The sequence below is a fragment of the Rutidosis leptorrhynchoides genome, chromosome 10, assembly GCF_046630445.1.
Source record: "Rutidosis leptorrhynchoides isolate AG116_Rl617_1_P2 chromosome 10, CSIRO_AGI_Rlap_v1, whole genome shotgun sequence".
In the NCBI taxonomy this organism is placed as follows: Eukaryota; Viridiplantae; Streptophyta; class Magnoliopsida; order Asterales; family Asteraceae; genus Rutidosis; species Rutidosis leptorrhynchoides.
In genome coordinates, this window is record NC_092342.1 from 293791743 (window position 1) to 293803120 (window position 11378).

At 32.7% G+C, this 11378-nt stretch overlaps 1 protein-coding gene across 1 annotated transcript; it reads right to left on the minus strand.

Annotated features, from left to right (window-relative positions):
- Nucleotides 1–2645: 2645 nt before the first annotated feature.
- On the minus strand, nucleotides 2646–5560 carry LOC139872528 (uncharacterized). The gene is made up of 3 exons (XM_071860416.1): nucleotides 4934–5560; nucleotides 3908–4255; nucleotides 2646–3707 (listed from the first exon to the last, which is right to left on the minus strand). Exons 1-3 carry the CDS (start codon nucleotides 5360–5362, stop codon nucleotides 3132–3134), a joined length of 1353 nt encoding a protein of 450 aa, XP_071716517.1. The 5' UTR covers nucleotides 5363–5560; the 3' UTR covers nucleotides 2646–3131.
- Nucleotides 5561–11378: the final 5818 nt, after the last annotated feature.

An 11378-nucleotide genomic window follows, 5' to 3' on the forward strand; every position in this document is an offset into this window, starting at 1 on the left:
ACCTGTAAAGTGCACCACGAAATTTATCAATAAAGAACACTCTTTGGTTGGCCGTAAATTAAAATAATCATTATTGATTACCTATAACCTTGTTATATTCTTGTGTTTTTACGATTTTTGCTAGTTTTTCAATTTTTTCGCATATTTTTTTGTATATTGTAAGTGAGTTTGATAACTTGATGTTATCAAGTCTTGTTAAGGCTCACCTAGTAGTTTCCTAACATGACGCGAGTTCAGTTTCTATTCAATTAAGTAAATAATTTTTGATGAGAGGTAGAAAAGAAAGTGTGTTTTGATTGGTAGTTTTTATATGTTTTGTTCTTAAAACTCTATTCAAGTTGTGTTTGGATGAAACTAGCTAGAGTTGAAGCTTATCGCTAGAGCTAAAGTTTATAAGTTATAACTGGAGATAAAGTTTATTTTTGAAACTGATAGTTATAATTTATTATTTTTTATAAGAGTTTAGTAAATTAATTGAAGCTTATTTTCAATTCATAATCTCTACTTTTTATATCTGCCAAATGAATCTTATTACTTGAAACTTATTAAACTCTTAAGCTCAAATTATAATAAACTCACATATGCTGTAAAAAACTGATACGCACCAAACTAGGGATGGCAAAAAAGCCCGAACCCGACGGGAAAAACCGAAACCCGACATAATTAGGCCTGGGCTGGTCCAGGTCTACGGGTCTCGGGCCGGGTATGGGATTGATTTTCAAAAAATATCCGGGTTCGGGTTCGGGTCTGGGTTTAAATAAAGACCCGTCTACCCGGTCCGTTTACCCGGCCCGTATAACCGCATAATAATAATAATAATAACAATAATAATTAAAAAATGAATAATAACAAAAATTAAATTAAAAATATGTTGATTACAAGGTCAATATGAATTTATATATTTATTTATTATCAACTTCACATTTTCATCTGCATTCAAATTAAGAATTTGATTTATAAAAATATTTAAAAATTGATAGTGATAATAATTGGAAATAGGAAATAATATATATTGTACAAATATACACATATAAATAAAGCATATAATTTACAGAGTTATAGATTGTATATGCTTTTGGTAATGTATTTATTTACTAAAAAAAATAAAAATAAAAAAAGGTAAACGGGTCCCGTTTACCCGCTAGTTAGTAAACCCGTTTACCCGTCAGGTATTTGGTCCGGGTTTGGGACTAGTTTTCCTTATCGGGTCCGAGTCCGAGATTACTCAAACCCGGCCCAAACCCGGCCCGATGTCATCCCTACACCAAACAAACTCTAAGAGAGATAATGAGTTTTTTTAATTTTTAGATTTAATACAATTTTATCAAATGGGTAGTGATATACAGAATATATATACTTATTGTTTTTAAAAATTCACTCATTATCATGCATTCAATACTTGTATTATGCTTATATATTGTACAAACACTTCTGCAATATATAAGTGGATCCATCAAAGTAGTAAGGTGCTACTTGTTTTTTAAGATGTTTTTTGTCTGCAGATCTGCGAATCATATTTGTAAAGAATATGTGGTCTAAAAAATTTGTATGTTGAATAATAAAGACTATTTATTTTTATGTCTACATGATTACTTAATTTTGTGTACAACACTTAGAAGCATATATCTAAGTCTGCAAGGCTACAGACATAATATGACATTATTTTATCTTATGTCTTCAGTAAAGGAAACTATTCGCAATACAAAACGTTTGCGAGCGCGCAGACAAAAGACATAATAAGATCCAGAAAAATAAACAAACACCTAAATATATCTACACTCATACTCCGTATTAGATATCAACATTTATACAATAGCTAGTGTTAGAAGCAAACAATTAACTTGTGCACATTTCATTTTATCATTAATTTAGTAATTAAATAAACTGAAATCAAAAAACCTATAATGTGATGGTATCAATATAACTCATCAAACTTTGAGTTCAAAAGTTCAAATCCCTTTATGTACTACTTATAATTGAATGGGCACATCAAATTTGAGATATTAATATCAAGTTCCGTGGTACACTATTTTGTATAATTAAGATTAAATGTGCACTTGTCGTTTAAAAATATACTCCCTCCGTCCCAGATTAATTGTCCCCAGACAAAAAACACACAGTTTAAGAAATGTCATTATCACACTGTACTTTTTCTGTACTTTTTTCTTACTTTACTGTTTTACCCTCAACTAATTAATTAGAAATCTCTCTCACCTTTGTAATTTAATTAATTCATTAGGGACAATATTGTAAACTTTATCAAAATTACTTTCCATATTTAGAAGTGGACAATTAATCTGGGACGTCCCAAAAAGAAATACTGAACAATTAATCCGAGACGGAGTAATAAATAAATTCCACCGTAATCGAAATGTATACATTATCCGATTGTTATTTTCTTTTTGGCCAAAACTTTTCACTTTAACCCCGTGGTCATCATATTTCTCAAACACGCTTTGATTTGTACGATGCAGTCCCACTTGCTCTCCAACACTAGTAACCTAGTAGTGGAAGCTGATGCACATTTGCCAAAAAGCCAAAACCAAAAAGTTGACTATATCTTTTCCTTTTTTTTATCCAAACAAATACCCCTAAATCTTCTTAAGGTACTCACATGCAACTTTTACAAAAGTAAAGGGACCAAAAGGAATCTTACCCATATAACAAATTTCTGTATACTGTCATTACTCCAAACTTTAATATATTAAAAACCTACATTAGTAACATTTTGGTTACAATAGGTCTAAAACATGAAATGAAATAACAGATCAAAAGAACCAATTTTTGATCTTTTAACACCAACCACCACCAATATGCAAAACCCTAAACAAACAAAGAGTAACTTGAACATTGCCGAGTTCAAACCGAGAACCCGAATCTTTAGAATGCCCCAAACGTATACCATCATCGTTATGGAAGGTGAACTAAAATTAAACCTCCATTTCATCTAAATAGGAAGAAAAACCGAGCTTCCAAACCCCCGCGGCCGGATTTAATGAATAATCATGCTCGGGCGAAACCCATCATGTGAAATTACTAAAATACCCTTACTCCTAATCTTTAATATATCTAAAGTGTTAGTCAATCAGAAACTACAATTGACCCTATACGAACAAATGCAGCCTTGTTACTTAAACTAAGGCTGCAACTTTAGCACGGTGACTTGAAACCATGACGGTTGATTTTACTCTTTCGTCCTCGGGTAATTCATTGGTTTCGCTAAAGGATGCCGATTTTAAATCGGCCGGTGGGATAAAACAGTCCATTGATAACCCCGGGACGTTGAAAGCGACTTCTTCAATAGACCATGCTTCTTCCATTCGAGTTTTCGTATGGCTCATCGCCATTTCACCGAACCTGAAAAGAGTAACAACCGAATGACCCGAATGGGCTATCATTATGCCTTCAACGGGCCTATAATCATCCATACTTGAATTAATAGTAGTTTCCCAATAAACTGCATCGCCACCGTTTGTTTGTATCCTAGTGAGATGTGAATCTTCCATGTGAATAATGAGTCCTGTTTTCTGGCTAAAATAGCCGAACAGAACGTGCCGAATGATTTCGGCTGGTCCTTCGCTTCTAGCCTTTAACGTTTGCGGATCAGCACATAGCTTAAGTATAAAGCAATCCTCACCGTTGATCTTCTTTTCGCCCACGCACTTTGCATCTGTAAACATACTTGCAGTGGTTCTTGGATCAAGACCCTGCACAACAAAAAATAAAATCTTTTTAGCTTTTTTTTTTTACTTCTATGTTACAAATCCTGCAATTAGAATTATTTACATATCTATGAATATTATCTATTAGAATTATTTAAAAAAGAAACTAATATTTTTTCTTCATAATTAGAATTATTTATATATCTATATCTATTAGAAACAATTTAAAAAAAAAAGTGGTTGACCTGAAGAGCGCGACGCAAGGGTCGAACAGGGCCTTTAGCGGTGTGTGCACCAAGCCAAGGTGTGTGTCTCCAAACCAGGTTTCCATTGCAACCTGCATGAACCTTGCTACCACCAACAGCGATTTCGACGTACCACATCCCTGGGTTCATCTGCCACAGAATAAACCCACCAGTGTCGGCGGCTCGACTGGCATGCTTGTTTTTGACCACTCTTGATGCAGTTTCAAACTCAGAAGCCACCATTTTCACTTTTCCCATAGCATATGCATTCTTTATAGAGTTTTGAAGCTTTTGTCCTCCAGATGCTGCTGTATATTGTTGCAGTATGTATTGAGCTGATGAAGTTTCCTAAAACAACCAAAATAATAAGTACAGTTTACATTATACAAGTATTTAATTTAATAAAGGCAAATGTGCAATAACATATTCTTATTTTTATTTTTATACACTTTATTGCATTTTATTTATTATTATTAGTAGTATATTTTTAGACAACTAAATTGGCTAGCTGATTTGGCTAAATCTATTTCAAAGCCTACAAAATTATAAGTTTATAAACTTGTAAATTTTTTACAGAACTAAGTTTAGTCAAACACCCCTAAAACATCATATTCATATTCATATTTAAGTTCAAATGATCAATTATTAAGTTTAAACAAATAGTTACTTTATTAATCTTTCACTGGGTTAAATTAACTATTAACTACTATATTCATACTTTTAGCATTTTAAGGATGAACATAATAAAACACCAAGTAATTAATCAATTCATAAAAATATATCACTCAAAAACTATTTATTTTTAAAATAAGCATATGCCATACCTGTAAACAATAAATTCAGAAAAGTTAATGAAACATTAACCAAATTACTTCAAATAAGTAAGTAAAAATACAATTTTCCCAAAAATAGATGTGAAAAGACTTGGCTACAGAAAAAAATATATAAATAAAATAGCAAAAACATTAAATGGGGGGTATCATTTGAATATATGACGTATGACAACGAATAGACTGTGTAACTTACAATAGGTGTGTCCTTGATGCAAAGATGAGGCCAAGGGTCGGTGGTGCTAACATGCACCGGGGCTAATGGTGCGCCCATTACACCAAGTAACAACCTTAAATCTGACCGTTGTTTATACGCCGTCGTAGCGTTCATAGATGACGGCGTCCTAGTTAGTTGACCTTTCATCCAGTGTCCGATACCCGACCCGACCCGTTTCGAATCCCCAAGCTCCGACCCATCTTGATCAGGTCCTTCATATAACGGCGCTAACGTCTCTCCGGTTAAACTGTTTTGGTCACCGTTGGTTAACTGTTTTGGTCGGCGCCGGAGAAACGCCGTCATCGGTGAACGGCTTCTTGCTGGACTCTTTGAGCGTGACCGCACCGGTGATAAACCTCGTATTACTTCTTCTTTTAATGCCGAGAAAAAACTTTGTTTTTTTTCCATAGTTTTTGTTGGTAAAAAATTTAAAGAACAGAAAAAAATACGGAGTATGTTTTACTAAAATCACAAGTGATAAAACAAGGTAACGGGTTTTTAAGATTTGTTCATGGATGAAACAAATAATAATAGGAAAAACAAAAAAAAATAAAAGAAAGTGAATAATTAATATTGGTGGAGAGAGAATGAGAAGATTTTGGGGGTGTGAAAAAATATGATTATGGGATTTATGATGGTTGTTCCCTACGGAAAGAGTAAAAAGAAGGTGTAGAAGTAGTGCGTATATTTGAGGTAATACGCGAACTTATAGCGATTGAATGTAACGCATAATACATAGGGAAAACAAAAAAAAACTTATCACTATTTCTAAACTCTAAATATGGAAATTTATTGCTGGAATTGTTTGATGTTTATCTTGATGATTATTATCTTTATCTTAATCTTAAGCTTAAGTTAATTTAAAAAAGAATAAAAATGGTTCATGTTCTTTTTTTTTAAAGCAGAAATATTGTTATTGTTATTACTCACTAAAAGTCAGTACATAAGCCGCATTGGGCTAATGCTTAAAAACAGGAACACAAATTAAGGAACGACAAAAAATGAAAAACGAAATTAGGATGTTAAGCTCAGGGGCGGAGACAAAGGGGACCGAGGGGTGCGTAGCCTCCCCCAAGTAGGGGTGTTCAAAACCGGATATCTGAATTTTCGGATATCCGAATTTCGAATATCCGAAATTTCGGATAGTGGATTTTGCCATCCGAAATCCAAATCCGAAATTTCGGATATTCGAAATTTCGGATTCGGATTTCGGATTATCCGAATATCCGAAATTTATTACTCCATTATAGTTAGATCAAATACATAAGATATTAATATATATCACAACACAAACAAAAACAAAACATATAGATTACAGTTTACACAATGCCCCCAATTCGAACATAACATATTACAAAATACAAAATCATCCAAATTACTTTTGAACAGAAGTTCAACATCCAAATTACGAAACATTAACATAAAACGCTAAAATAAGAGATCTTCAATTCTTCAATCTTTTCAACTCCGATTATCAAAAGAACAAAACAAAAGCACTACCTGTAGATAGAAATAAAAGTGATTTAATAAACTAAAAATATCAATATATCTCACACAACATATGGATAAAAGTAATAAACGCAAATGTCTGGTTAATAATACTTACTACAGTATAAACAAAATTCATAACAAACTAACAAAATGGAATTGAGGACGGATATACACCGACGGCCGAGATCAAAAGCTGGTGGTAAAATAATTTTAGATGAAGGTGGATAGATAAATTTCTATCGTCTTCTTCAAACAATCGTCAATTAAAATTAAATACACTGTTAGAAAATAGAATGAAACTGCGATGAAACTTACCTTTAAATCTTTAAAAGTGAAGATAGAGAGCAGGGAGGACGAATGACGATGAGATGAAGAAGGTGAAGATTAGATCTATGGTTTCATTTAACTGTAGCAGTCGTGAGTGTGAAACGATGTTTCAATTTTAGATCTAGGTTATGACTTGTGACCTTATGTCTGCTATGAAAGAGACCCGTCCTAATTCATCCGGACGAAGTCCATACGATGACATGGTCGATTGAAATCGACTTGTAACAAACTGGCGACAAGGACAAAACTAATCAAGCAGAAAAAGGAAAAAAAATACTATTTGAAAGTGATATTTGTATAACAGAATGTGAACTTCCTCTAAAAGCAATTACAGATGGAAACAACTTTAAATAAAGTTAGATAGTGATGTAAATATGCTTCATTATATATATAATTGCTGCTTATATCAATTTTAATAATAAGTACCCATAAATAAATACCTTAATAACAATAATAATTTTATATGTAAATCATATATATTTTCATTTTAACATTACCCTACTTACTTTGTATATAATTTTTACTTATTAAATCCTAAGGATTAAATTGTATTTTATAATTTCAAGTTATTTTAGATACTTATGTTTGTATTTATATTATATATATATATATAAACGGTTATTTACAACAATAGTTCGTGAATCGTCGGGAATAGTCAAAGGTATAAATGAATCTTTGTAAGCAGTTCAAAATTTCTTGAGACTTGACCTAACAGACTTTGCTTATCGTATCGAAATCATATAAAGATTAAGTTTAAATTTAGTCGGAAATTCCCGGGTCGTCACAGTACCTACCCGTTAAAGAAATTTCGTCCCGAAATTTGAGTGAGGTGGTCATGACTATCAATAAAAAAAATGTTTTCATGATGAATATGAGTTGATAAATAAAGTTTTATCTTCATTGAGTAATATGAATAAGACAATTGGATTACTCGAATAGTACGAATGAAGCTTTCAATAATTAGTGAAATGAGATAGACAAGTTTCATCATAACTTTTCACTAGTCATGGTTGAATTCTGAAATTCAAGAGATTTAAACAAAATTTTTGAAATCTAAAAGATTTGATTCTTCGGCGAATAAAGAAATTAAGATCTCTATAATTAAATACGGTGATCTGCCTCGATTACACTTTCTGATATTCCCATTATAAATTAAACTCTTCCGTTCCATTATTCTCTCCATTCCTATACTTTCCTTCTTGTTTCATACATCCAAAAGATTCTAAAAATACTTAGTCCAGTTCTGATCATTGTCCTCATCCTTACTATCGCAACAATCATTCTCCTTTTCCAACTTCCACCAGAGGAATCTGCTTTCTTCTACTTCGCCCTGGGGATTATAATGTTTTTAATTCTCCTGTGTCTTTATGTTGTGATACACATTGATATATACGGTTTGTAATTTCTATGTTGTTATTGGGCTTTATATTTTCTCTTATATTTTGAAGCTCTATGCTTTTGTTTTCTCTTCCCGACATCAAGTCAAGCGAATAATGGTCCAGAATTTGTAGATATAGAGTTTCGAATGATTATAATGTTCTAAGCAGGAAGGAACGTGATAGCACGATTTGATTTTTCAAATTTATCAACATCACGGAAGATAGAACCATTAAGAATACATTTTCTTGATATGTTCAGAAGTTAAGTAGAATGAAAGAGTTATGTAACATGGCACATGATGACGTTATGATCTGTGAATCATCATGTTCCAATAGAAACTCAGTCTGACTTACTGTAATATAATCACATTGATCAAGTGTCATTATATTACACTAACTCATGCATCAGTTACCAACATTACATCAATAATATTCATATTTTAAGCTCAAAAGTTTACAGAATATAGAAACTAACAGTTTCTATATGATGTAACACTGATAGCACGAAGAGATTAATGATTTCAGATAAGAATAGTTATGAAAATATCTTCAGAAATATGGAGGATATTTATAATGAAAGATACGATAATATCTTTGAATATCTAAGATCAGAGGATGATGGAGACTATTGTCTGTAAGGGTTTAGAGTAAGGAGCAAGATATTCACTAAAGACTTCAGTAGGCATTGAACTATTTGGATTCTTTGAAGTCAAACTTATTCTTTGTGATTTGTCCACGATTTCTTTTATAGTTTCGCATAATCCGCTTTTCGGTACTAAATTTTTCTATTGAGTGTTTCCAATACTCCATTCTTTATCATCAACTTTTGACTGTTGAGGTCATTTACAGTTTTTGTTGCTTCATTCAACTTTTCAAAATTCAGAGCATTAATTTGCAGACTGGTGCTTTTCAGAATTTCAGAATGAAAGATCATAATTCTAAGAGATAAGTGTCATACATATAACTGTTGATGTAGATATGCTGTGAGTTTTCAAAGTACTGATTGCTGATTCCCGGTAATTGGTATGGCAGTTCTCGTTACAAGATGCGGATGAGTATATGATAGGGTTTCAATGAATAAATATAATGATTTATCAGAGAGATTTAAGCCAAGAAGCATCGAGGTTGTTGGTACGTCCGCTGATAATATGGTGGAATATAAAAGGTTCTCCAGTAACAATAAAAGAGCACATATATATCAAAGTTATAATAAGGTTGTTTCGAACGAAAAGTCGAAGTTGACTTGCTGGAGCTGTGACAAAATTGGCTACTTTGAAGAGGGATTGTAAAGTTATTTTTGGTAATAACAATGCCAAAGGAGCTAGCACGGATATGTGTTAAATGTTTACCCTGGTTCCGAATGTTTTCAAGTGCATAACTATATGCATCAATCTTTTCTTCCGTAGATGAAATGCGATTGATTCATTCTCTGGATTGAGGTGTTTTCAAGAATCATGAAAGGTTTGTACACAGATTGTAATAGTCAAGATACAGATGAGGTTACGATGAAATCAAGTGGCAAACTTGAAGAGATGTTTAGTTTCATATGTTATAATCAATATTTTAATTCATTTTTAATTGTCCAATCTTGATAGTCCACAGTCGATAGTCCACAGTTGACAGTCCAATAATTCATATATAGTTTAATTTATAATATTCGAATTAATTAATACGTATCGTGACCCGTGTACATGTCTCAGACTCGACCACAACTCAAATTATATATATTATTGTAGAATCAACCTCAACCCTGTATAGCTAACTCCCGCATTACTGCATATAGAGTGTCTATGGTTATTCCAAATAATATATATAGATGCGTCGATATGATATGTCAAAACCTTGTATACGTGTCTCGATATTTGAAGTGCGTAAAAATAAATAACAGAAATTAAATGACGATAAATAAAATTTGCGAGAATGTAAATTGCGATAAATAAATTGCGATAAATAAAATGTAATCAGTTAGCTAGGAACAGTTAGCGTGGATTCTTAACAACATTTTCCTCGTAGTTAATTTGTTTGTTTCTAACAAGTTTTATTTTATCCAGTGTTTTCTTCATTATGCCACTTGTTGGATTCTGATAGATCAAAATCCAAATATGAAATTGAATGAAAATGGTTATTCTGTGGTGAACGGATACGTATATCGGTGGTTGTAAATAAGATCGTAAATGACTATTGAATTAGATTTGGAAGAATGTACAGTATACTTATTAATGTGAAATCTGAATATTCCTCGGGTATTACCTACCCGTTAAAATATTTTCAACATTAACAGTTTGTACGAAAGAATTTTTAATTACAATCTTTATGAAAATATACTTACATATATATTTTCTTCAGATTTAATCATGGATTTAATGAGTCAATATGATATTAAACTCATTTGATTTACCGTTAGATCAAGAATATATAATCTCTAAAACATTAGAGATTACATAATCGTCATATAGAACGAAGATATATGATATAGACGTCATGTAGAACGATGATTATGCTCGAGATATAAGATGAGATGTTGAGGCATGGATTGTTGATGGTACTGGTGCGGTTACCGGTGGTACTGTTGGTGCCGGTGATGTTGCTGAAGCTGGTACATTTTGTACCATATTCTCCAGAGCCACTACTCGAGCGCAAAACTCAATGACTTCTTCTATTACGCCGGGATGATTGTCGGTTCGAACGAGCGGATGAATGAGGTTTAGAATTTTAGATAGAATATAATCATGGCGAGATATTCGGGAAATGAGGGTGGAAATGGTGTTTCGGACTGGTTCGCCGGTAAGTGCTTCAGGTTCATTGCCAAGAGATAAATTCGGTTAGTGGAGGGGATTGTCTTCTGCGCGTTTCCATCGATTAAGTCGACTACAAACCCATCAGATGAATTAGGGGTGGATGATTGGTTGATTCATTCTGATGACGTTGCTTCCGGAGTTTAGATGACTATCCATTCGGAATAACTGTCGGGATAACTATCGGAATAGTTGTCGGAATCCGAGGGACTCGAACTAGTTGAGGGATTCATCTCGTATGATCAGATGAAGGATTTTCGATAAGGAATAGATTATAGAATGTAGATTAGTATCCTGCAATTACATAATTTACATATGCATATATAATACTAAAATCTCATAAGTTACGGAGGAATCTACGGAAGCTGTTAGGCAAGGATAACAATAACAGATACGCTAAGGTATGAATTAGCAGATACTCTAAGATATGAA

Bases quoted from the DNA above. Each gene is read 5' to 3' on its own strand.
- LOC139872528 (XM_071860416.1), bottom strand. From the start codon at position 5,362: ATGGAAAAAAAACAAAGTTTTTTCTCGGCATTAAAAGAAGAAGTAATA. The intron at 4,256-4,933 runs GTAAGTTACACA...TGGTTGTTTTAG, and splicing joins GCATCAAGGACACACCTATT to GAAACTTCATCAGCTCAATA. The intron at 3,708-3,907 runs GTCAACCACTTT...TTTGTTGTGCAG, and splicing joins CCTTGCGTCGCGCTCTTCAG to GGTCTTGATCCAAGAACCAC.